A 27903-nucleotide genomic window follows, 5' to 3' on the forward strand; every position below is an offset into this window, starting at 1 on the left:
CGGGAGCAAGCCCAAAGCCATGTCCTCACGCCCTCACTAGGAACCGAAGCCCCGATCCCCGCTGTACCACAGCCGCCAGGCCCAGCAGGGCGGCGGGCGGCCGTTTTCCGTGCGGGCGGGGCCCCCTAGCGGTCCCAGTTGCGCGGCCTACCCGCCCGGCCGCCTCCGCCGCGCCGCCACTTTACGGCGCAGGCGCTGCCGCGCCCTTGCCCTTTTCCACCGGCAGCCAGAGGGTCCAACGGCCCCATCACGTCAGGGTCTCGTCCCCCAGGTGCAGCTGCCTCGTCGGCTGCGACTGAGCCGCTTTCCTCCCGCGCCCGCAGGGTCCGCTCCGCGGACAGAGCGGGCCCACCTGGCTGAAAAGCAACTCTCCGTGCTGCCCATACTGACCAGGAGATCACCCAGCACAGCTCTGCAGGCATACCCTGTGGCGGCCACGGCTCTGTGGGAGCACCCTTGGGTGGGGGTTTAGCGCCTGGTAGCAACAGGGGACCAACAAGTTAGTAAACATCAGAATGGGATCACTTCCTGGCGAGGTTCTCAGACGCCATATATCTGCCTGCACTCCCCATCGTTAGGGCTTGATCGTTAATAAATTTAGAGACTTACTTCACCTAGGTACGCACGGACACACACACACAACAGGAAGAAGCGTTTCAGTGGAAGGTTGATGAACATACACAGAACGTAAGGGACGATAACCCAAGAGAAGGCACAGAGCGCCCAACAGGTTGAAAGCTGGGTAGGTGGGAGAAGGGAACGAAGTTGTGGCACAGCTTTTCTCTGGGTTAATGCTCACTTCTGCTGCATGAGGCTCCTGGGACAACCAGCGGCAACAGAGGTTTCTTGTGAAGGAGAAGGGGACATGACATTTGCTTCCTCTTAGTGCTGCTTCAAGGTGTGTGTAGTTTATGTCTCTAACATTGTGTAAGCTGAATGAGACTAGCGCATTTCAGGTAAAGTTGACAAATCTGGAGAGTTCAGCAATGTCTGTAAGACCTCCCAAGCAAAGGTCAGGAACGACTGGCATTTGAAATGGTGTGCAGAAATATCACATATGGCAGGAGGAGAAATTACAGATCACCAGGGATCAGGTTCCCTTATAAACATCTAACAGTACAGGCATCAGCAGCAGGTTAAAAGTTTCTAATATGGTTTCTGGAAAAGCTGGCACTTTTTTTGTGGTATGTTACTGGGTTTATTTCAGGATTAAATTCAAGGAGTCATGAGCAATATCAAGCGTGTAAGAAACAGCAACTCACCTCTCAATGTAAATTATATCATTTATAGTAACTGTTTCTGATTTGGACTTGTTTGTGATTATCAGACTAGAGGTTTCATTCACAGCTGCTCTTCACCAGCTCTTGCTATTGCACAGTACTGTGTAAAGTGGTCACAACGGCCTCATTTCCTAAAGCTGTAACCCCTCTCATGCTGCACTGGTATAGAGAACAAAGCACGCACAGGACAGTGGAGAATTATGCTCTGAAACTTTATACTGGTCAGTGACCAAAGTCTCATTCTAAGAAAGAAAAATTATTCACACGTCAACATCACTTAAGTTTTACAACATCCGTATATGTCCTGTTAAATGTTACTGACAGGGTCCCTGGGTTTGGTGGGATACTGGGCAGCAGATTAAAAATCACCCAGGTTTGCAGAGTAGTAAGCATGTAAGACAGACAAATTTGCAAGATCAGCAGCCCAGGAGTCTTCCCTCTTAGTAAAGTGATTTTACTCTTGTCTTCCCTCTTTGATGGCCTGCGTCTGGAATACCCTGTTCTGAGCTGACTACATCAGTGGATGTGGGATTACAGCCCAGGATATGTACTCCCATCAATAAATATTGTCTAACTGCCTGAAACTCAGACAGCAACACAATCATGACATAGTTTTCGGCTTTTTATGACTGGTCTCAACGGAGAGGGAAGCAAATGGAGCAGAATGGAAATATAGAGAAGAAATGCATTAAAACACAGTAAGAACATAGAGGCAGGAAGGAGAAAGTGTTAAAATTAATAAATGTCCTTGCTATGTTCTTGCCAGATCACACTAGGGAAGGGGAGAGGAAAATGGACATGAAGATTTTGCTATGTGACAAAGCCAAGCACTTGCAGGAAGTCCTGGTTGAGGGTCCTCTAGCCAGCTTTGAAAAAGAGGATTATAACAATTGAAAGAAAAATCTTTGGGAGGAGCTGAGGTGTGATTTGGAAGTAGTATCAGTGAAAACTGCAGGTACTGAGTAGAGAAGCTTTAACGTCTCAACTGAGACTGGGAAAGGTAAAAAAAGAAATACGCATAGGCCACATAAATGTACATACAAAAACATAGAGTGAAAAGTCATAAAGAATCCTTTCCAGAGGCAGAAATTATGATATAAGGGAGTATGTGATGGCAGACCTTTTCTGAGCAAAAGGAGGACTCAGGAGCTGAAAGGACTCTTATTCCCCAGCATTTTTCATGCTAAGGAATTTTTTCTCTTGCATTGCCTAATCACTGATTTATACCCAAGTGCCTCAGTTGGCCTCTGTCAGCTGTCTAGTTCCATTCCTGTTACTGGAAAAGTGAATCTAGAACTGCTTATGCAATTCACTTGCAGCTTGATTTTAATTTATATTTATTTTTAATGTAGGCAGCGCAGGGGCCACTTCAGCAGCTTAGGGAGCATAAAGGAAAATTATCACACATTTCCTGACTCCTGTGCCTCTGTCAACATCTCTTCTCATTTTTTTCTGTAACACATACTCTCTTTCACTGTCATACAGACAAAACATCACCAGACCTGGAAATTTCTTTGCTTTTCCAAGTTTTGTTGAATTCTAAGCGAAGAAAAAAAAAAAAAAAACAAACAAAAAACAACACAACAAAACAATCAAACTAAAGACTACTGCTAATCTTTCATAAGAATTGTGAGGCCATTTAGAAATATCTGTGCTGCATTTGTCAAGGAAATACACAGTGACAGTATGATCCCATCTCATTCCCTTCTGCTGCAGGATATATTCCTGTAAAGGAAGTAGGACTTGGGTAATTACAATTATTCAGATGCCCTAAAGAAAAACTAGTCTTACATACCAGAGAGCTCATATTTTCAGGTTGTTTATGGAGCTGTACAAACAGTACCTTTACATTCAGTGTGGTCATGAGGTGATGTAAACCACATCCCCTGTTCAGTAGCCCAGGAAGGCATGGGTAGGACTTTTTGCACTTCACATTTGTTTGGTGCAAAAATAGCACAGAGACTCTTTTCTACCTGTAACATTCCACCATATAATCAGAAAATATGAAGTAAACTCCTTCTCTTGTTCCCCTATCCCAGTGTATTTCTTTCTGTCACTATATGACATACCCAGACAAACATTCTAGCACAGGAGGGCTCCTTGCTCAAATGCATCTCCCAGAGCTTCCTTGCCAAAGTGGGCAAGAAGTTCAAACAATAATGTCAGCATTGCAGGAGATCACAGATAAAAACTGAGCTATCTTCTCTACATTATGGAAGATATCTGTCACAGACCCCAAGGTAAAATGAAGCTAAGTTAATGATCTAAAAGAGGTAAGGACAACAGTTTCCCTAAGCCCCCAAAAAAGGAAATGAAGACTGATGGAGAGCCAGACTGCTGAATGTGTCTGGAACCACAACCAGAAAGAGTGAAACCCACAATCCAGAAGCTAGGGAGAGCACCTTGCCAACAGTTCTGTCTCTGTTCAGCTGAGCTGGTCTCCCCGGTCTGCTGCTGCAGTAACATGCTGGCTCTCAAGTCCCCATGGCTAAGATCACACAGAAAGGCCAGCCCACACACACGGCCAAGGAAGCTGCCAGACCTGTATCCTTATAGTACCTCCTCCACTTAAATACAAGCACCAGCTCCTGTAGAGCCTGCTGTCATTAAGCTGTGTTAAAGTATGGGCATTTCTGAGCCTTTTGAGGGCCTTTTTTTTGTGCAAGGAAATCCCCTGCTGACCAATTAGTACAGCTTGCCATTTGCTTAGCGTCATGCTGTGGGAATAATGCAGAGCAGGCCAGCATGAATATGATCTGGATGACTCTGTAACTTGTTGCCAGGAAGAGGCATGACAAGTATCACTTCCCTCAGGAATACATTTTCTGGTCTGGCTGTATATGCATTTAAAGTATTTCTAAGTTACCTGAAACGCAAATACAAAATAATCAGGCAGAAGCCTGTCATTTGTGCTACCATTTCTCCCCTGCTCTTTAAGAGGTGTATTTCTATTTCCTCCTTTCATACCATGTCCCCCCCACATTGTAGTGGTTTCCTTGCTCCAGCCCCACTATTTCTCTTCTGTCTCATCTCATGTTGATACCACCCACTTCTTTCACAGGTGGCCCACTGCTTTGCCCAGAGAAGCTTCACAGACCACAAGACAGTCAGAATCTGATACATAGCTCCTACTTGCAGTGTCACTGCCCACAAATTCATGTTTTCCACATTTGCAAGTGTGCCAAGAGAGCAAAGTCGAGCACCTACAGTTTTTTCAAGCATAAACTAGCAAAGTACAGAAATACATATATTACACTGTCCCTAAAAGACTTAAGAGTGCTCCCAAAGAGAATGGGGATTAAAGAAAAATAAACTGTGGATAAACCAGACATTTATCTAAATGACAGTGCTGTCAGTCAGCATTTTTCTGTGTCAGGGCACTGTTTTGTCCAGAGATAGCAGGGCAATTTCTTTCTTCCAGGCTGCTTCTGCCTGAAGTTCGTCATATCCAAAGGTGTTAGCCAGCATCTTTTGTGGACCGCCTTTATAGCTATGGAGGACCAATGTGCTGTGCAATTTTCTTGTTGATCTACTAATCTCTAAGTTTTCTAAGTTGGTTGAATATATTACTAGGCCTAAGCTGTAACAATCTAGCCACAAAACTCAAGTAGAACAAGAGCAATTAATTAAGTACCTTATTTCCTATTTTACACAAACAAACACAAAAGGCAAGTTCAGCCCACTCTTCCATTTCACAGCTGGGTAGGTTTTTTATAGTCCCTTTCAACATCTAAGATTAAATGTCAAAAAGATATTTGTATTAGTAAGACCAAAGTTAGATTCAGCAGCAGGGTTCAGATCTTTAACCCACTGAGATGCAGAGTGCTTGATATCTTCACCTCTCATGTTCACAGAGGGCACGACAAACTGATAGAAATATTTAAACAGTCGAGCCTTAAATATCAGGAGCCTCAGAGTGGGTTTTTTCTACTTTTGTTGAGCTGTTGTATTTAACACAGTCCACCTTGCTGTAATGTCTAAGCTCTTCACTGTCTTTTACAGTGATTAAAATAATGCAGCTCCAAGAGAAACAAAGAAGTGCTATTGTACTCAGTTACAGATGAAGAATCAAATAGAGAGAAATTACTTGCCTGAGATCACAAAAGAAAACAGCAACAAAGAATTAAACCTGAGTCTCCTCACTTACCATAACATTATTTTATCTCTTCTTAGGCTTCATTGTAGCATTTTTAAAAGTCTGAAAAATGTTAAGCTCGGGAAACAAGCATGGGAGCTCCTTTGGCATAGAAGTGCAGCGTCTAGAGTAGAGATTTTCTAAACGAGTATACAGGTATTTATTATTTTTAGCTAGTATCTTTATTGTTAACCCCAACTGTTCAAAATCATGGTTAAGGCTCCAGAAAGTAGTACAATTGGGAATCTTTTAACTTGCCATTGACAGCTGTGGTGTCCAGGCCCACTGAGTTTTCAATTATTCTAAGACCCAGGAACATCAGATTGCTTTTACAGTCACAGAGTAAACCAGACACAAAAACTAGGACACAAACCGGTGGAATTTAAGGTAAAACAAAACACAAACTGATCAGAGGCTAAGTAATCAGTGAGAATGAGCAATGCTGTACTCAGCTTGTTTTGTCAGAGATACCAGGAAATGAGAATTGATTCATGGGAAGGAATTTTGTATGAAGCCAGTAGGAAAAGTGTTAAGCATATTTCTTTGGAAGTCCAGAGTCAAATTTTCACTCTGTCCATCCAACAGTAGGCTAAGATAACACTGACTGTCACTTGGTATACTGAGAAAGGGGTGTGATCTAACAGACATGAGTCAAGCAAAGCCACCCACATCAGCTCTTACCATAATCATCACAGCCAACTGTTTTCTGATCCAGATACAGCCACCACAAGAGTTGAGGAGAAGTACATCCTCCCTAGGCAGGTGAGGCATTTATCCCTATTCCTAAGGAACAGACACAAAAGTTTAATAGGAATCATCTTGTATGCTTGCCTTGCATCAAGACAGATTTGTTAATTTCCATCTCTGCCCACCCACCTGCTGAATCCTCTGATGTGAAGTTGCACATCAAGCAGTGATGAAGCTGACAATTAAAATTTCCTAACACTTTACACTGAAAGACTTTGTTGGCATTACTTCTCTAAGCTTTTCACTGCTGAGGCTGACCTCTTCCACCACATACTGCTGCCTCAGGCCAAAAGGGTGCCTGGGCCAACATGCGTACCTGACTTGGCCCACCTTGCCAGTTACTGAAAGCAAGCTTGGACCAAAATGTTACTTGTTACAGAAAAAAATCCAAATGTTTCTCTATGGTTGTTGTCCCACATACCCTTCCCTAAACCCCACCCCACCCCCCCCACCATGCCTTTCTACTTACAGAGCACTGCATGTAACTCCAGTTACAAATGCAAGCCCCCCAGGATCCCCTGGCTCTCCCAAACAATAAGGACTTTGAAGCTGAGAGCTGTTCACACCACAATTCTTCTCCTTGCACACAGCCTGAAGAAGCCCACTGCTTAGCATTTGAAGGTATTTTGCAAGACCAGCCTTAGCACAGCTGCTGGCAATTCCCACTTTCTCCCTGAGCTTCTTGAAGACAGGTCTCTCTGCAGGGCAAACTGATGGGGAAAAATGGCCCTTGTACCTCTCTCTGTGTTGCTAATGCCCATTTTAAGTGAATTTGCCCTTATTTCCAGAGCTGGTGGGGCTTTTTTTTTTTTTGTTTGCATTAGAAGAGAAGACCCCAACAGCTTTACATCTTTTACATAAAGAAATGCCAGGCTTCATTTAAAATGAAATCTGGAGTATCTTGGTTCATTCTTCGCCATTTATTTCCCTCCAGTTGCACATGAGTTTCCCTTTTTAAAATGAGAGTCACAGATCCACGTTCCAGATTGGTGTCAACCTCACTTGCTCACTCAAGGCTTTTTCCTACAGCCATCTCCTTTCAGTTGCTAATGTTAGTCAGAGAAACAAAATTTTAAGTAGTATTCTCCTCTATTGATTCACCAACTGCTCAGTTAAACAGGTCTTTTGATTGTCAGCCCCAGGGTGTATGATTGCCAATGGTTTTCAGTCTTGATGAATAAGAAATTAACATTTCCTGTGGTACAGATCTCAGGAGTATTTCTCTTTCTAATAGCATTAAATAATTCTTTGTTCATACTCAAATTCAACTCCCCAGTCTATCCCAGAAGAGCCTCCTTTGACATCCTTTCCTAAAATTATTTTGATCACAACTAATCTACTTTATCCACATTATCAGTTTTTTAATAATTTCTTAACATCTTTAAAATATGATTCTCCTAGTGGATACTCTTCCACTACCTTTAAACAGTTTTTCTACCATTTTGTACAGTACATTTCCAACATGATTGCTCCTTGTCATGTAATAATCACTGCTTCTATTCCACCTTGATGCAGTTGATGTCATCATCAGTTTCATGCTCTGCACATCACCTGAAATATGCTTGCCTGGTGTAAATACATAGGCATGTGGCATGTCTGTTGTCTCCTGCTGACCACATATTTTCTAGCCATGTGTCCTGAGTTCAGCAGTAGCAGTCATTTTTCTCCTTCTTAGTAGCTGGTGCAGTGCTGTGTTTTTGACTTTAGCCTGAGAACAACACCGGTAACACCGCTGGTTTTAGTTGTTGCTAAGTAATGTTTACTCTGATCAAGGACTTCTTCAGTCTCATGCTCTGCCAGTGAGGAGGGGCATGGGAAGTCAGGAGGAAGCAGACAGGACACCCAACCCAAACTGGCCAAAGAGGTATTACATACCACCCATGTACAGCCATATACAAAGTTAGAATAGCCTAGAACAACCTCCAGGATGTCATTTCTGTATTCCTAAAGGAGAGAGGGATTTGACAATGTCTGGGCTAGCTTCTTTCACAGCCAACTCCTCATTCAAATTATAAGATAGTATAAAGGAGCCAAATACTGCTTCAGAGTAAATTCAGTTTCCGCCAGGTCTGAGCTCTGCATTGATGGCACTAGAAATGGAAGGACAAAAAAAATCAGAGAGCATGTGTACATAAAATGTGTTTTGAGGGTGAACTCGAGAGCTGGGACTGGTCTTAACATTGGATCTAGTAGATGTGGATATGCTAATTCTCAATTTGCACTTAAGCACAATGGCTTTTTAAATGCAAGCTGTTGTGTGATAACACTAAAAATTCTGTGCCAGTTTTGGTTTGGGTTTTTTTTTCCCCTGTATTACTGAACAAACCAAATGGGGCTCATGCATTTGCAGGGAACTGCACAAATAGATTGATATTGTATCATCCTTTGTGGTATTTCAGCATTTGTAAACAAAATTTGTGAGGCTTAGCTGGCAACAATGTCTGCATGCAACCACAGGTCTTATGTTTTCTTGCTGAGCAATCCAGGGTTAGCAGGTCACCAGAAGTATCTGGATGTAAAAAAAAAAAAAAAAAAGCTTTTTCCTAAACAGAAAATCTCATAACAGGAGCATATTTGCTATTTGGCCCATCCTTTCCATGCACATCCTTTGTGTAATCATCAAAAGAGATCTTCAATACATGAGCACTGCAGATCCGTATTTTTCAGTGCCTTCTTGGAGCCGATGCTCGAGTTATTTCTTGCATATAAAGCAGATTAAAAAAAAATCACACTGCAAGAAGAGCTTGTTTAACAAAAGCTATGTTTATCTCATCAGCTGTGTGGCTTAGCAGGAGTGATTTGACAGAGAAGAGCATGGGTTGGGGGAATTTTATTTTGGGCTGGTCCTAGTCTGATCCTGTGAACTGAACACCCAGTGGTGGCTAGGTGCCCATTCTTGGGGTGCCTGTTCTGTTTTAGCTCCATCAGAAAAGATGCCATGTTTGCTGTGTGCTCCAAGGCTGCTTGATGGTATGATCCCAGCAGAGTAAGCACAGACCATCGGGAATTTCTTCTCAAAAGCGCATTCCTGACCCAGGCTAACACTATGTGAATGCATTTGCCAACAGACGAGTACAGAAAATAACAGCTACAGAAGAATCTCAAGGATAGAACACGGACGCCAGCTTTAGCATGATCAAGCCTCCAGTACCAAAGCAGTTGGTACATGCAGAGCTCAAGTCACTTTTTGCTTATTTGACAAGACACATTTGCAATGTGATTTTCTAAGCACGTGCTATGGAGGGATGATAACAGCTACCACTGGGCGCTGAAGAATGCTCTTTTTCAGCAAAACATTTCCTCTGGGCCTTAATATCTTTCTTTACTCTTCCTTCTTCCCTCCTCTATACCCTACCCCAAGCTGTTTCCTAATCAAAATTAACTGCAGTGAAGGCAATAATATCAACAGTTCCAACAAACTTCTGCAGCACGTTATAGATAGGCAGGAATGACCAACAGGGATTAAAATCTTTTCTCCCTTACACCAGACTGGTACCAGGACAAGCGAAGGGCTTAAAATCCTCTCTGGAAATGAAAAAATTGGGGGGGGGAGGGGAAATCCATTAGCCTGATACACTTTACAGTCACAGTCAGATGGCATTTCCATTTGTGTATCAGCAATTCAGATTCCTTTTCCTAAAGCAAGAAATTACATGCAAACAGTATTCTAATAGAAGACAAAGACTGGGACTTTGAGTGCAGAAGAGAAAGACTTATTTCAGGTTATGGTTTCCACAGCAACTTTTAATTTTATCGCTCATGTATCTGTCTGTCTAATAGTGTCTTTCACAACATTTATATATAATGAGATGTTCTTTTGATGGGAAATTAAGAAATTAATTTCTCAGGGAAGAACCATAACTTTTTCTGTATATAGTCACAGCTTCACACAGAGAGAAATGTATGCATGCATAAAGATGTCTGCATATATGCATACATTGTTATTTTTGCCGTATGTATCACTATGAGATAGGCAACCACTGCTGATTACACAAGAATGGCAATGATAAAGAATGTGATAGTAAGCACAGCTAGTAGACATTCAGACCTGGAGACAGGCAGTGTTCATGAAGGTCTCATAGCTCTGCAGGCACTAAGCAGCCTGATTAAGGAGGCAGCCCTATTATTACACTAACTGGTGTTGTTTGATTCTAACCTTCCCAATTTGACTATTTTGGGCAGGTTGGAGATAAAGGCAAGCAGTCAGGCCAGAGCTTTTCAGTAGCTGGCTCACCCAGGTTTGTTTTAGATAATATTCCTCTCACAAAAGAGATGAAGAGAGTACAAGACATTTCTGTACTAAGCACATTCTGCATGTTGCTGCTTGTTTTGCACAGAAGAGGGGATTGTATACTTTAGAGAGAAATCTAACTCAAAAAGCATTTCAGGGGGGTTGTCTGAGATTTCTTTTTCATATGTACACATAGAAATCCAAAATATAAACACTGCTAGACATGAACTCTACACTGTGGCAATAGAAGCTCTGTTAGACTGTGGCAGCAGTCAGAAAAAATCAATCTGAAAAGCACTTACCTTTGTTTGGTCAGCAGTGAGAATGAGCAGAGAGCCGCTGAGAGAATAGAATGAGTAAACAGAATTTTCAGAGCTCAGTACAGAGTGCTAAGACTAAAGTCAGAACATCCAGAGATGTATCATCAGCACAAAATGCCTTTTTAGTATAAAGTCTTACGTTTACAGCATCCTATTTCATATTATAGCTCTATCAGTGAATAAGCCTTGCATGGTGGGTTGACCAAGGTGGGTCTGGCCAATCTGCCACCAGTTGCCAGCCCAGACACTCTCTCATTCCCCCTTCCTTAGCACGACAGGGGGAGAAAATATGATGAAAAGACTCATGGGTCAAGATAAGGGCAGGGAAATCACTCACTAGTTGGTATCAAAAGGAGCATGACCAGCAGGTCGAAGGAGGTGATCCTGCCCCTCTACTCTGCTCTCGTGGGACCTCACTTGGAGTATTGTGTGCAGTTCTGGTGTCCTCAACATAAAAAGGACATGGAACTGTTGGAACAAGTCCAGAGAAGGGCCATGAGGATGATCAGGGGACTGGAGCACCTCCTGTATGAAGACAGGCTGAGAAAGTTGGGGCTATTCAGCCTGGAGAAGAGAAAGCTGCGTGGAAACCTCATAGCAGCCTTCCAGTATCTGAAGGAGGCCTACAAGGATGCTGGGGATGGACTATTCATCAGGGACTGTAGTGACAGGACAAGGGGTAACGGGTTCAAACTTAAATAGGGGAAGTTTAGATTGGATATAAGGAAGAAATTCTTTACTGAGAGGGTGGTGAGACACTGGAATGGGTTGCCCAGGAAGGCTGTGAATGCTCCATCCTTGGCAGTGTTCAAGGCCAGGTTGGATGAGGCCTTGGGTGACATGGTTTAGTTGGGGGTGTCCCTGCCCATGGCAGGGGGGTTGGAACTAGATGATCTTAAGGTCCTTTCCAACCCAAACTATTCTATGATTCTATGATTCTATGATCATGAGCAAAGCAGACTTGAAATTTACTTGTTAATTTCAAATTGATAATTGATACCAGTAGGATAGTGAGAAATAAAATTAAAACCACCTTCTCCCCTAACCAATCTTCTTCCCAGATTTACTTTTCACTCCCCACCCCCAGCAGTGCAGAGGGATGAGAAATGGGGGTTGGAGCCAATTCATAACATTCATCTCTGCCACTTGCTCCTTACACTGTTCACACTGTTCCTGAGCTCCAGTGTAGGTCCTTCTCATGGGATACAGTCCTTCATGAACTGCTCCAGTCTGAGTCCCTTCCATGGGGTGCAGCCCTTCAGGAACAGACTGCTCCAGTGTGGCTCCTCTCCAGCGTTGCAGCTCCCACCAGGAGCCTGCTCCAGCACCTAATCTGCCATGAACTGCAGGGTGGGTATCAGTGCAAATCCCCAAGTTAAGGCAGGCTGGTAATTCCAGACAACTCAAGAAGAGGATGATCAGCCAACTTCTGAAGAGCTGCACTCCAATTTGAGCTAGCCCTGTGACTGTTCTATAGCACTGTACACCCTATCGAGGTAGTCCTCCAATTCTTAGGTTTATCTGCAAGCAAGATGCTTTTGCTTTGAGAGATGGCTTCAGTACCATTTCTTTCTCAAAGAGAAGACAGAGGGATGGAAAGTTTTGCCTGGAGGAATACAACAATTAACAGATTTGAAAAGTTCTTGCAGAAGCTTCCTGGGTTAAGACAGGGAGCAAGATGCAGAGGTTTGGGTACAATCTCTGCAGCTGTAAGGCAAATTACCAGTCAGGCTCCCATAAAAGTTGCTCAGGCTTTAGAAGTCCTTCACCACCAAGAATCCCAACTGCAGCAAGTGCAAAATGTCAGGTGAGGTATTCCAAGGAGATCCTGATGAAAGGAATAATCTACTGCATTCTTTCTCATGCAGCAAGAGATTATTCCTTATCTCTGTCTGTTCCAGAGTTCTCTACACCAGGCATCCGATTAAATATTGTCAAGGCCTGAGAGCCAGGATCAGTGCTAGAGAACACCATAAGCCTTCACAGAAGAATAAAAGACTGGGAATCAGGAATCAAAACAGAAGCCAATTTAGACTAGCCCCAGCATGAGCAAGCAGATCCAAGAGGCTTCTCTGGGTACTGTGTGCTAAATTCTGTGTGAATTGACTTGATAATATAGTCTAAACCACTAGAAAAACCCAGAAGCATTTGTATTGATAGCTTGATAATGACAAGAGACAGAACCTGGATAAAGTGGATCAAAAAGCCTCCCTATTTTTTTTGTTTCTACTCTTCTTAGGGGGAAGTTTTACAAATACAAATGAACAAGGAATTTGTGGTTCTCCTCTTTCTCTGAAAATATTATTGCTTATTATGATGGATCAGGTAAAACAGCATCTGCTTTCTACAGTGAAGCTTCGTCCACAATTTCTTGGTTATGTACAATGCTATTAGCAATGAGTAGGTACAGTCTCATTTAGAGAAAGCACGATATTGTATCAGAGATATATTTTTATTGTGTCTAAACTAAGTAAAAAGCAGTGATAACCAAGACTGTCTGAAAAGCCTCACTGATTAATGTTTCTTTGAGCTGGATCTTCTTGCTGCTGTGAGTGGTACAAGGCAGCATGTAAAATATAGAGGAAAAAGACTGGCTATGGTGTTTTGTGTAATAATGCAGGGTGAATGTCACCCAAGGACAAATAAAATGCTGCATATTACACATTTGGATTTGGTAGGGGAGCTTATATTTGCAGAAGCTGAAGCACAGGAGTAGTTTATAGTCAAGAACAATTAATTTTCTATTATGTATTGGTAAAAACAGCAAACAAAAATATCAAGGAGGCCTGGAGTAAATATGGCTCTGAGGAGAAGTTCAGTGAAAAACACTAAAAAATCCAAAAAAAAGTCACATTTTGAAACCTTTGGTATCCCCCTCATCATCCCCCCTCCCAAAAAAAAAAAAAAAAAGCAAACCTCTCAAAACCTCTTCTGAAGAAATACTTCATCTAGAGGATCTGGAACCTACTAAAACAACTGAATGGAGAATGCAATTGTAATTTCATGTCAAAAAGAGAAGAAAAGAGAATTGGATAATAAAACACTTTGAGAAGATAAAACTCAAACTGAGAAAACTAGTGATGAGAGGATTGGGGAGATAACTTTTAGGAAATACAGAGAAAATGAAAGATAAAAGCAGGCAACAGCTTAAAGAAGCACCATTAAGAGCACAAACTATTCCAGGACAGAGAAGTGATAGGAAATAGAGCAGAAGTCCCTCTTGGTTTAATCATGAGCTCTTCACTGCCTCCAGCATGACGGGCACTGACACAGGTTGCCCAAAGAAGCTGTGGCTGCCCCATCGCTGGCAGTGTTCAAGGCCAGGTTGGACGGAGCTTGGAGCAACCTGCTCTAGCGGAAGGTTTGCCTGCCTGTGGCAGGGGGTTGGAACTGGATGAGCTTTAAGGTCCCTTCACCCCAAAACATTCTATGATTCTGTAATGATTCTATAACAGATGCATACATATGTACAGATTGTGGACACCAAGTCAAGTAGCTGAGGACAAGATAACGTTAACAAAAAAAACCTTCACAAAGGCAGAAAGACTAAGCCAAAAGACATTAAAAGCAGCAGGAGAATATTCCATATAGTTGTTAGTGAAGAACCAAAGAAAATATTGTTTTCTCATCAGAGAAGAAAAGCTATGACAAAGAACGCTAGACCAAAAAATACAGCAATAAGAAATACCAATACAGGAAACCGAGCTTTTCACTGAACTGGCAAATACCCTTAGGATATTTAACCCATTTCCAAAGTCTACAAGAAAATTATTTCCCTTCTTCATCTCATTCCTGGTGTTGAAAATTTGGATTTAAAACAAATCTTGTTCATAATCTGAAGTTACATTCCAATTTGTGGGGCTCTGAACATAACTTTCAGTCGACTTTTTTTCCCTATTCAGAAAAAGAAGAACTGTTCGGCAGCATCACAACACCTGCTATTTTCAGGATATAAATAGCTCATAGATTAATCAGAAAGCAGACATCATCACCGTTACCAAGTGCCCTATAAACATTATGAGTGAAAGTCCACACAATAAACAGGAGTGGTTTCATCTGTAACCACATGAGGTGCTAAAAAGCACAAGTGACATTCAAACAACTGAGCATTTGACTAGTCGGTCTGAAACAGCAGTGGCACGGCAGAGCTGTTGCAACAGCCCTGGAGCAGGGCCTCATGCTCCCAGCCTTGATTTTATGGTATTTTTTGTCAGAATATGCAAATAACAAACTCCCATTGCTGTTTAGTAGCTCTCTCACAATGATTATTCAATAAACAGTATTTTCCATGCAATTTTGACAAGGCCACAGAAGAATATATGGAAATTTGCAGTCTAAACATTTGCCTTGCTTAAATTTGCTTTCAGTGCAAATAACAGTGAAAGATCACCAAGGGCATTTTTGCAATTAAGGATAAAAAGAATGGTAAATATACTCAAAACAAAAAACAACCAAAAAATCCTCAAGTTGGTTATTTTCTAGACCTCCTCCAAGAGACCAAATACATAATCTGGATTATTCTTTGAATCACGCCAAGATGCCTATCCCATCCAAAACCAACATGACAGGAAATACTGAAGTGATTTTCTTTTTGTTCTCAAAATACTCAGCAGATCAGCTGCAAAGTTAAATCCAGGTGGGAGACGGGCACTTTCCCAGCAGCCAGCCCACGAGAACACATCTCTGGCAGCACGGGAAGGGCTCCTGCACCCACCCTGCCCCTGCATCCAGGCCTTTCTTTCCTTCCGCCTTGCCCCCCAGGTGTGTGTCTCATGGCTTTTAGCCCATTGGTGTGCAGCTCATAAGACCAAGAAACATGACGCACTGTTCTTTGTTGATGGCAGACAGAGGAATCCATCTAAGCCCATGCTGAGAGTTTCCCATATGACAACAGCCTGTCCTTCACAGTCATGATCTGCAGTTAAGGTAACCCAGTGACAGGCAGTGTGAATGGAAAAGCAATAAATCACATTATTAAGAATTAAGCTGTGACAACCCAACATCATGCTTGCCTTCTTAGTCTTACTGTTGTGCTCTGTCAACACCCTTCTCTAGTCTTTTCTATTTTCCTATCTGCTTCCATACAAAATCATTCAACTCACAGATCTCCCTGTGTTACCGCAAGCACCAAGTCTTTACTTTCTCAGTGTATGCACGGGTCTCCTGATTGGTTAATCCTATCTTCTGCCTTTCAAAGACAATGCTATTAGCAGATCTGAGAGGCCCACTAGAATTGTTGTCACCTCTTGGCAGCTCAGATGTAATACATACTCCTGTGGTCAAAAGCTCCAGTGAATTGCAGACAGTTAAAAAAGAAGCAAACTCTCTATGTGAAACTGTCTTCCACTTGTGCCAGTATTATAACACACACAAAAGATGAGCAGAAATTTAAGTGAGCTTGTTCAATTATTACTCTCTGCCGAGAAGCATTATTCACGTCCCAGCCTTCCTTACAATCACCCGCACTAGCCACATTGTTCTCTTTGGCCTAATAAGTTTTATTAATCATACACAACAGCTTGAAAAGCACAAGGGCTGATTTTATTGCAAAAGGAAGATGCAACAATTAGGCAGCTGAGGCCTTTTAATGCCTGCAACATGTGGGCTCGCTTGAGCTGTGAGTTGATAACTACAGCTTTTTGCTGACAGTAAACAGGTGATGATCAAAGCCATGCTATAATGCTGTAAGCTAATTTTCTGAGAGGTTGCAGCAGGACTGGCTCTTGGGCCATCCCAGAAATAAGAAATCTAGCAGAGCATAGTCCACATGGCTGTTAAGAGCTGCGGAACCTCGAGCAAAGCCCGTTTTAACAGGTACCTGCATCATGAAAGGGACTTATCTCGTTGCCTGAGCACCTTGTTTCAGCACGTCAGGCACAGTCTGCTCAGAATTTGTAGGTTAATGGAAATGCTGACACACTGTGTGTGACTGGACTGATTCCACCAAATACAAATTAAAGGGTAAAATAAAACCATGAGCATGGAAACCATGCTTTTCAACCAGAGCTAATTATCACAGTGATGCTTCTCCAGAAGGCTTTTCCCCCATGCACCATCATCACCCTGCCTATTTCCTCTGTCTCTATTAGATCTTACTCTTCAACATTTCGTCTGGGGCAAAGGAATTATGAAAAGCTTTGCATCCTACAACTCACAACACATGTGCATCATGATTGTCAAAAGCAGACAAAAGAGTCCCTGTCCAGCATCCCCATAAGTCCCCTTCAGATACTGGAAGCAGCTCTGAGGTCTCCAAGCAGCTTCTCTTCTCCAGGCTGAACAGCCACAACTTTCTCAGCCTGTCTTCATATGGCAGGTGCTCCAGCCTCTTGATCATCCTTGTGGCCACATCTGGACTTGCTCCAACAGCTCCATGTCCTTCTTATGTTGGGTAAACCAGAACTGTATACAAATGGCTTTTTTTCTTCCATTATAATGAAAACAGAAAGTGTAATAGAAAAAGAAATACATTTAAAAAAATAGAAATAAAATAAGATGATGAACACCAGATTTTCAGCTGCCACATGTCAGGTGCCATGGGTCACCCTGCCACTACATACCCAGGAGAAAAAAAGAAAACACACTCTTATTTCTCCATTTCTGTTGGATGTGTTTCTTTGACCTTCTGTATTTTTGGGGACCACTGTGTCACTTCCTGGTTTCCAACACGACACTACAAAGAGAATCCATTTGCTAAAATGGAAAATGTGCTGCATTTTCACCAGCAGTCTGTTCCTCTGGCACAGAATGTCAATCACTAATTTGAGGAAAGACAGCACATACCTCAGAGTCCATTTTCAAACAACATTTAGATAGGTATTAAACTAACTTGGTCCTTAAAAGTTTCAAATGTTTCAAGAGCTGTATTGATACTTTGAGAAAGAGAGAAATAGTTTACTAAAACAGGTAAACCACTTTCTTCAGGTTAGGAAAGAACTACTTTTGTGGGGCAATTTTGAGTGTTCTGCTGGTGTGCAATGCAGTAAGGTCTGAGATTTGTTAGCTGAAGTACAGGTAACTGAGCATCATCAGTGGCTGAGCTGGTGTTAGACTGCTTGTGCCTACACTGTCAATAGTTCATATATACTGTTCTTGAACTGTAATTCTGGTAGATATGTCCTGATAAGACAGGAGGCTTGACTGCTCCCATTTTCGCCCATGATGGTGTGGACCTGAAGTTCTTAGTCTGCAACATAAAGGAAAACATGTACCATTGCATTACACTGTAGAATTTAATGGAACCATCATACTTACAGAGTCCAAACAAAAAATAAGACCAGGAGAGATCTGGTAGGTAACATTACTTTTGCAAAAGAACTGTGAAGTTATTTCTCTAAGCTTTGTGAGCAAAGGGATAGGCCACAAAGGGTGAAACCCAAACTGACAGAAGGATGCAGCAACCATCTTCACACAGTCTAAACAGGACAGACTTTGAATCTTTTTTTTTTTTTTTTTTTCTTAATGCAATTGAAAGCAGATTTTGAAATGTTGGTATCTTCAGCAAAATAGATAATAATGAGCAATATGATTCTGCAATCCTAACTGCTCTGAAAAAGACCAGGTGGGCCACAAGCAGTCAAGTTTAGGCACCTAAAATTAGTGGAAGCTTTTGACTTTGATCTTTGCAACTCCCACTCCCATCAGCCAAGTTGTCCTGAATGCCACTGAAGGGGATATCAGGAAATTAATCACTCTAACTTCAGAGCACTGCTTGACTAGTTTGCAACAAACAAGGCATAGCCATTAATTTAACTGTGAGCAGAAAACAAAATATGAAATAATTGTTCTTTCAGTATGCATTAAATGAGGCAGAAGTCATGAGGAAAGAGCTGCATATTATCATGCTGCTAAATATGTATCACAACAAAAAAGAAAGGAAGTAAAAGCTGAGGTGGCAAATTCATCACTGCTGCTGTTTCCTAGCTTCTAAGTGTTTGAACTGCAACTTAAAAAGTAAAAGTCTCATAGCTGTGTTTGTCTCTAATACAGCATAAGGAAATACACCATTGTAAAATGCATGTCTGTTTTCATCCGATCTTTAACCAGGCAAATGTTTGCCATCAGCAGCAATACACATTCTTCAGCAAAACATCAGAATTTAGATTACTTTGAGAAGCTGAAATGTGAAAACATTAACTTCTGGGAGACTTAAAATTCAGCTTTAACACCAGCATTGTAAATGTGATTTATAGTCTTCTTAGGTAGAAAATGCACTATACCACTCTCGATCTAGTGCTTAAACAACTACTTGGATACTCTGAATATACATAAAAATAGGACCATCCAAACAATAGACACTCTCGAAGATACGCTGTTCCTCATTTCCCTCTCCAAGCACACACAGAGATAAATGAGAGCTTTGTCAGAGCAGACGCACTGCAATGAAATTACATGTTTTAGTGAGGAATTGTCCTGGGTTCAGCAGTAGCAGTCATTTTTTCTACTGGTGCAGTGCTGTGTTTTTGACTTTCCGCCTGGGAACAGGGCTGATAACAGCGATGTTTAGACTGACCAAGGACTTTGAGAGTCTCATGCTCTGCCAGGGAGGAGGAGAAGCCAGGAGGAGGCAGGGACAGGACACCTGACCCAAACTAGCCAAAGAGGTATTCCATACCACAGCACATCATGCCCAGGAGGTAGAACTGGGAGTTCCCGGAAGGGGTGGATCATGGCAGGGTGGGGGTGAGGTACTGGTTGGTGAGCGGTTGTATTCTCTTCCTTGTTATTTCCTTTATCATTATTACTATTAGTGGTAGCAGTAGTGATTTGTGTTATACCTTAGTTATTAAACTGTTCTTATCTCAACCCGTGGGAGCTGCATTCTTTTGATTCTCCTCCCCGTCCCTCCAGAAGCGGAGGGAAGAAAGGTGGGGGGGGAAGTGGACTGCGTGGTTCTGATTTACGGCCTGGGCTTAAACCACGACAGTTCTTTTTGGCGCCCAACGTGGGGCAGGAAGGGTTGAGATAACAACAGATCTGACTGAGGCACAATGCTGATTTATGAGCTCTCAAAGTTGTTCTTTTTGATGTCACAGTTTCTGTATGTCGTTGCTTACTTAGAGCCGGTATTTGCTGTGTTAGTGTTTATCAAGTGTGGGCCTTGGGCTAAGGTTCTTGTTTCATTGTACTTTATGGTAATGGCTTGCGATACGGGGGGGGCTCCGGCAGCAGAGCGGGATGGACGTGGCTGTGGACTTGTACCTGGCCGTCCCACTGCTCTTCACTGTCCTGGCCCTCGTCCTCGCGTCCGTCTTTGTGAGGCTGCGGGGAGCTGAGGGGGAGCGGCTCCGGGAGCCGGCGGCGGCCGAAGCGGCCCGGGAGAGGGGGCCCCGGGGACCAAGCGGCGGCGGGAGCGGGGCCGGAGGCCGGGAAGGAGGCGGCTGCCGAGCAGCAGGAGGAGGCGGCGGAGGAGCCGAGCCCCACAGCCGAGCCCAGACCCGCGGCAGCCGAGAGCATTCCCCAGCAGCCGTCTGCCGAGCCCCGCGAGCCTGAGCCCCAGGAGGACGCAAGAGACCCCGCAGCACTTTCCAGCAAGGCAGAGGAGGAAGATCTGGACTCAGAAAAAGCAAAGCTGGTGGTGAGAGAGCCTTCAGGCACAGCAGCAGCATTTGAGAGTTTTGAAGGTTTTGAATGGCCTTTGGGTACCCTTGGGACCTGCCTGCTGATTGTGATGGGGATCACCATGTTGGCACACACACAGAGTGTGTTCTATCCACGACCATTTTGTCTGATCCCGAGAGTTAAGCAGAGTCAGGTTTGGGTCTTGTCTGGGTTTAGACAATACAGGGGGACCGAGAGGTTTTCCCCAGGGCTGGACAGTCTTGAGTGTCACGGTGTGTGGGACAGCATGGGCGAGTATCTAATCCACTGGGCCCCTCCAGTGCTTTGGAAGCGTCGGAGATGGAAGGCAGCTGTGTGGAGTCCCTAATGACAAGTTGCAGAGACTGCTGCAGGGGAAGGTGAATTATTTTGAGCCTGATGGGCCCATGGCACTTCAGGCCATCAGGGCAGAGATGCAACATAGAGATGGACTCATGATCGAGGGGTGGACTTTGCAATGGGCCTCTCCTACTCTGAAAGACTGTTACAAGAGATGGAGCCCAACATCATGGACCGAATGGACGCAGCGCTTTATAGGGATTGGTCTGTGCATGATGATAAGAGTGCACTGAGATGAGAGTGAGGGTATATTGAAAATGTGAGATCTGAGCATGACGTGAATGGTATGGAATAAGGGGTGGATACTGTCCTGGGTTCAGCAGTAGCAGTCATTTTTTCTACTGGTGCAGTGCTGTGTTTTTGACTTTCCGCCTGGGAACAGGGCTGATAACAGCGATGTTTAGACTGACCAAGGACTTTGAGAGTCTCATGCTCTGCCAGGGAGGAGGAGAAGCCAGGAGGAGGCAGGGACAGGACACCTGACCCAAACTAGCCAAAGAGGTATTCCATACCACAGCACGTCATGCGCAGGAGGTAGAACTGGGAGTTCCCGGAAGGGGTGGATCATGGCAGGGTGGGGGTGAGGTACTGGTTGGTGAGCGGTTGTATTCTCTTCCTTGTTATTTCCTTTATCATTATTACTATTAGTGGTAGCAGTAGTGATTTGTGTTATACCTTAGTTATTAAACTGTTCTTATCTCAACCCGTGGGAGCTGCATTCTTTTGATTCTCCTCCCCGTCCCTCCAGAAGCGGAGGGAAGAAAGGTGGGGGGGGAAGTGGACTGCGTGGTTCTGATTTACGGCCTGGGCTTAAACCATGACAGGAATACACAAAAAAACGCAAAGCACAAACACATACAAAAAAAGGCCACTTACTGCAACTGGTGCTGCCGACCTGTGTGCCAATTTGTGTAACCGGAGAGCTGAAAATAGGATATAAGTAAATTTAAATGGTTTCATGGGGCAAGGCGCACAGCTGTGATGTTTAGAGCTCTCCTCTTGCTGCTGAAAGACTTTCTTCAAAATCATAGAATGGTTTGGAATGGAAAATACAGTTACATTTGTGAGTTAAGCTCATCCTGGTTTATGTCCCACTCTTGTTTTATTTTTCCCTTCACTGAAACTTTTGGTCACCCTGGGAGATATGATTGAATTGACACACGTGCATTTTTTCCTCAGTTCTGCAGGCACACACTGGGCTAAGGAACCAGTCGGACCATGTCTTCTCCTTTCTTTACCTGCCCCAAGAACATATTCTCCATTTACAGTTTATCCACCTCTACATTGCCTTCTCCCAGTGTACCATGTGCTACTCTTCTGAAAAAACTCATCTTCAGTCTGCTATTCTTACTTCCTCCCATTTTAAACCCCCACTTGGACTTTTACTCCATTCACACCCCATCACAGCTGTCTTACACAACTCCAAGAGTAGAAAAAATCTGAGATCTCAGTATGAGCCTGACCCAGTGTCTGTGAAATCCATATAGGTCGAGAAACCACGAGTGTACCAGAGGGATGACTACACTTGCTCGAGGGAAAACTTATGATTGCTGATGGAAACAGAGAGCTTGTTTGTGTCAAGTCATTAGACTAGTTTGTGAATTGTCATTGTTATGCATAGAACTTTTTATCGGTAAATGCAGAACAATCAAAATAATTCTAAAACCTCAAAACCTACCATACTCTCAGAAAGAATCCTTCTTCACCCTGGATGGCTCATTGCCATATATATAATGCATTAACATCATAGTAACTATGACTCTGACAAAACTCCAGACTCATTTTAGAGTTCCACCCCTTATTTTATCAGACATTTCCAAAAGGACAATGCATCATCTGTGGACATTTTCCTCAATCCACGCTTCCCACCACACTCTCAGCAATGAAGTACATGTGCTTGTACCTGCATATGTAGTCAGCAAAGGAATTGTAATACATTTCAGGGTCACCAAATGACTTACCTCTGCAGATAAAAAACAAGCATAATGTCACACCACTGACAACAGCAACACATGCAAATCCTCCTAGCAGAAAAAAGGCAAGCCTGGGGGAAGTATCTGAGAAATAAGAAAACTAGTTACAAAGCTGAATGTCAGTATTGACTGCCTACATGATCTTACTAGCTCCTTACCCAGAGCAGAAAGCTAATCCTCTACCCCCACAGCTCAAATGATCTGAGAGACACCAATGAGATGTCTGGATGCCAACCAGCAATAAGAAGCTGCCTCACAAACCCAGTGTGTAACAAACGCACTTTCATTTTCAACTCGTCTGCCTGCATGGTCTCCTTTTCTTCAAATGATACTAGCCCTGCAACAATAGAAATGACAAGCCACTCCTGCAAAATGCTGTTATTAATGGCTGGTCTATGCTGACTTCTGTCCTTCATGCCTCTACTGAGATATTTTGGTGATATGAGCACTTATTTAGCTGTTCTTACAAATCCTACTGGAACAGATTTCTAACAGTTCCAGCACTGCCAGCTGGAGCCAGAATTTTGCCCTTTGCTACCTTTGGCCCTGGGAAAGATAATTTGAAAGTCATAGACAGACATTGTCCAAAGAATTTTTCTCCAGACCATCACCACTGTGGGAAGCTGAACAAAATTCAACTTCAAGGGTGTAAGGCTTCACACCAAAATTAGTGAGCTGTATCACAGTGGGTGCTGAAAGCAGTTTTTCTGCTATTGGTTATTAAAAAGTTTACCAAAGCAATGTGTTGCATTTGCAAGGCAAGAGTTTGGCAGCGGGGAGGCTGAAGGGGTGGCTTCTGTGAGAAAACGCCAGAAGCTGCCCCCATGTCCAACACAGCCAATGTCAGCTGGCTCCAAGACAGAACTGCTGCTGGCTAAGGCTGAGCCAGGCAAAAATGTGCCACTTGTCCTGTTTTCAGATGGTTATTTTTCTTCTTAGTTGCTGGTGCAGTGCTGTGTTTTAGCTTCAGTCTGGGAACAGTGCTGATAATACAACGATGTTTTTAGTTGTTGCCAAGTAGCGCTTACTCTGATCAAGGACTTTTCAGTCTCATGCTCTACCAGTGAGGAGGGGCACGAGAAGCCAGGAGGAAGCAGAGACAGGACACCTGACCCAAACTAGCCAAAGGGGTATTCCATACCACAGCACATCACGCCCAGTTTAGAAACTGGGGGGAGCTACCCAGAAGGGACCAATCATTGCTCGGGTTGGACTGGGTATTGGTCAGTGGGTGGTGAGCAATTGTATCGGGCATCACTGCTGCTTACTGTTGTTTTTTCCTTTCCCCTTTTAGTTTTATATTCTCTCTGTTGCTATTTCCCTTAGTAGTAGTAGTAGTAGTAGTAGTATATTTTACTTTAGTTATTAAACTGTTCTTATCTCAACCTGTTGATTGATTTTCTTTCAATTTTCTTCCGATTTTCTTCCCCATCCCACCTGGGGGAGGGAGAAAGGGGGTGAGTAACGGCTGCGTGATTCTGAGTTGCCATCTGGGCTTAAACTACACCACCACTCAAGGGGAGTGAGCAGAGAAGCTGGGAGTGAAGCTGAGCCCAGAAAGAAGGGAGAGGTGAGGGGAAGGTGCTTTTAGATTTGCTTTTATTTCTCACAATCCTACTCTGATTTTACTGGCAATAAATTATTGCCCTAAGTCCAGTCTGTTTATCCCGTGGCAGTAACTGGTGAATAATCTGTGTCCTTATTTTGACCCATGAGCTTTTCATCTTATTATTCTCCCCTTGTCTTGTTGAGCACGGGGAGTGATAGAGCAGCTTGGTGAGCACCAAGCTCACCGAGGCAGCCAGCCAAGGTCAACCCACCAAAAGCAGAACAAGGAATTCTTGTAAAGTATAACAAGGATGGAAAGAAGCAAGCAAAGGATAGAAACTCACTCAAAACTATTGATTTCTCTGTCAACATGCAGTAGGAATTTGGCTTATAACCCCACTAAACAATCTGCAGAGCCCTGGCATTCAGTGGGAACAGCTGCATGGAACAGCACAATGAAGCCCAAGAGCATAATGGTGCAGAACAATGTGACTTACATGGCAAGTCTAGGAACAGACTCTGGTTTGCAGCTGGGTGGGTAACCAGGCAGGTGACAGTGGAAAGTGTGGTGTTGACCCAGCTCACTCTCGTCACTGTCCCATTGGGGTGATGGACTTCACTGGTGCTGGCGTTATTTGGAGGAATCCAGGAGATGTCAGCAGCTGGCTTTCCAGCAGATGCTTGACAGACTGCCCCTGTGCTCTTGTCAAAGCTCAGAGTCACTGTGGGAGGGACTATTCAGAAGAGAGAAAAAAAGGCCACAACCATTTTTTCTAGTTCAGTATAAAATCACCCACTGAGAAAATGAAAAATAGGTGGGTTTTCTTATTATTTTGCATGACCAATTCAAGAGATTTTAAAATAATTTGGAATATTAGCACCAACAATCTTCAGGGGAAAAAATACAGCAAAAAGTCCAAGGTATCTCCAAAACTAGCCATCTGATAGTACTGCTTCTCCATGTTGTCTGAGAGGTGACTACAGGAGTAACAGAAGAAGATGGGGATGACAGAGAGAAGTGGATTAAATGAAGAAAACACATCTTGCTGAAGCTCCAGCTGAGATATTTAGGAGACTGTGTAGTAGAATCAAGAATTTGATAGTAGGGGAATAAAGGAGGAATTGAACAAAATTGTTCTGCCTGGGGTCAAATAACTCATAGTCTGCATTTGACAAAACAGGACAAGGCTTGGACAATACCTAAGACAGTATCAGAAGGGCAAGGCTCTGCAAAAAGATACATAAATCAAGTGACAAAAAATTAATAATGGCAATTATACAGTACCAGAATTGATTTCCCAGATTTCTTAGCTGCATTCAGAAGACTTAACTAATGTGGCCAGACACAAAATCTTCTCCTATGTTGGTTTTGGTTGTTTTGGGGTTTTTCAATTAATGGAAACCTAGACAGTTTACCTGCCTGTCTGAAAAATATGATTTGATGTATTTATTATGTTTCCTAATATTCTTTTTTTCTTGCCTATGTTGAAAATAGATTAATTCAATTTTTATTTTAGTGATGAATTCTTATAGACAGCTTTCAGTATTTCTGGAAGACTGAAATATTATCAGATAGTGTCCTGAAACTTTTGTTTCCTTTCTATTGAGCTCTTACCCAGACAAGAGTCTTGGTTCAGCATCCTCTTGCTCAGCGCATAGCAGCAGTATTTCACAGTATGTTAGAGATTGGAAGGGACCTCAAAAGATCATCTAGTCCAATCCCCCTGCCAGAGCAGGAACACCTAGATAAGGTTACACAGGAATGTGTCCAGGCGGGTTTTGAATGTCTCCAGAGAAGGAGACTCCACAACCTCCCTGGGCAGCCTGTTCCAGTGTTCTGTCACCCTCACTGAGAAGAAGTTTCTTCTCAAGTTTAAGTGGAACCTCTTGTGTTCCAGTTTGTACCCATTACCCCTTGTCCTATCATTGTTTGCCACTGAGAAGAGCCTGGCTCCATCCTCGTGACACTCCTCCTTTATATATTTATATACACTAATAAGGTCACTCCTCAGTCTCCTCTTCTCCAAACTATAGAGACCCAGCTCCCTCAGCCTTTCCTCATAAGAGAGATGCTCCACTCCCTTAATCATCTTAGTTGCCCTGCACTGGACTCTCTCCAGCAGGTCCCTGTCCTTCTTGAACTGAGGGGCCGAACTTTTGTAGCAGTATTGATTTGATATCTTCTGTTTGCATTAGCTTAACCAAAAGTATACTCCTGGTTGTATGAACATTCATGCAACATTCAAACCCCATGTTACACCCAAAGAACCCCCTCAGAAACTCTGCAGACTGTCGGGTTTGTGCATTATAAAACCTTCCCTTTTCCTGAGGTAGAAGTTAAAAAATGGAACACAAAACCTCCAGATCAATTCTTCTTAGAACAGCCAACCCCTATGATGTAATTCCTCAAGCTTTTTTCCCTTCTCCATAGAGCCAAAGTCAGCTTACATCTTTTATTTTTAATTTAGGTCTTTTATCACCAAATCAAATTCATTTTTATCTTCATACACACACAAAAAACCCCCAAAATCACCCCAAAGGTGTTTCTTACCTATCACAGTCAGAAAGGAGAAAAAAAGGAAATTCCCCACACTGCTGACGATTTCACAGGTGTAATTCCCCTCATCTCCAAGGGTCACAGGGTAAATACGAAGATCAGGGTCACTGTCAGGTGAATATTTCCACGTCATCCTCTCACTGCAGTTTAACTTCCTTGTCTCATTGTGATCACTTCTATAGGCCAACAAGCAGCAAGTGCTGCATTTCATCTTCCATATCACCATTAGCAAAGATGCTTTGGAGACATAAGGGCAACTCAACACAGCCTCATGACCAGCCTCCACACTCACCATGTCGTAAGCTGCATAAGAAGAAGAGACATCAAAAATGATGCTACAGCCATTGTCAAAGACAGGAAACTCTTGGCTTCATCACACTTAGGAATTTCTACTTCCATACTGTGCTGGCAGCCCTGGGGACACATTGCTTTGAGCAGACACATATAAGTAGTATTCAAATTCCAGGTCCAGCTTCCAGCTGTTACTCTGAAATCTGGAAACACAGTGGAGATGGTGCCTCTTCACTATGGACACTGTGAAGGTATGTGATGCATGCTGATGAGCTGCAAGTCCTCCATCTCTTTTTTAGGCAACAGATTTCTATCACTAACTTGGGCTTCATAAAGCTGATTGGGAAGGCAAGATTCAGCCTTGAGGGAAGGGAAACTACTTTAAAAATATTATTGTCTTACCGAATTAGGCACCTTGGTTAAAGTGCAAGTAAAAAGGGGGATAGCAGTGGAACATACAACGGTAACAGGGTTAAAACCCAAGATCACCTGGGGCAGTAGTTCACAAGGCAAATTTAGTAAGGGACATATGTAGATCCCTTTTTTACTAGAAATCATAACTCTGATATTGTCCCAGTTGAACAGGAGATGTGTCTTCAGATGATCTGTGCTAGATTCCTATCAGATATATCATCCTGTGCCACAATGCATGGCGCACAGTTATTTTGCTAGCTAAAGTGACATCACTCTTTGCATTCACATTAATCAGTAAGAAAAATTCCCCCTGATGAACTTTGAAGTTTCAGTGTACTGGTAAGCTGGAAATACTGAGTACCAAAGTGTTCTGCACGTAGTTTTGGCTCTTTCGTACTTACCTGGCCCTTTAACCAGATTTATCAGCAAGAGAAGTAATGCAGCCAGAACTGCCTGTGTCTGAGCCAT

The 27903-nt window shown here is 43.1% G+C and overlaps 1 protein-coding gene across 1 annotated transcript; it reads right to left on the bottom strand.

Annotated features, from left to right (window-relative positions):
- Window positions 1-125: 125 nt before the first annotated feature.
- Window positions 126-27903, bottom strand: LOC308218522 (cell surface glycoprotein CD200 receptor 2-like; the record flags this gene model as incomplete). Its single annotated transcript, XM_080612701.1, has 4 exons — window positions 126-475; window positions 24671-24907; window positions 26725-27033; window positions 27837-27903. The coding sequence occupies 4 exons, from the start codon at window positions 27901-27903 to the stop codon at window positions 126-128; spliced, it is 963 nt and encodes a 320-aa protein (XP_080468827.1).

The sequence above is a fragment of the Psittacula echo genome, assembly GCF_963264785.1.
Source record: "Psittacula echo genome assembly, chromosome: 3".
In the NCBI taxonomy this organism is placed as follows: domain Eukaryota; kingdom Metazoa; phylum Chordata; class Aves; order Psittaciformes; family Psittacidae; genus Psittacula; species Psittacula echo.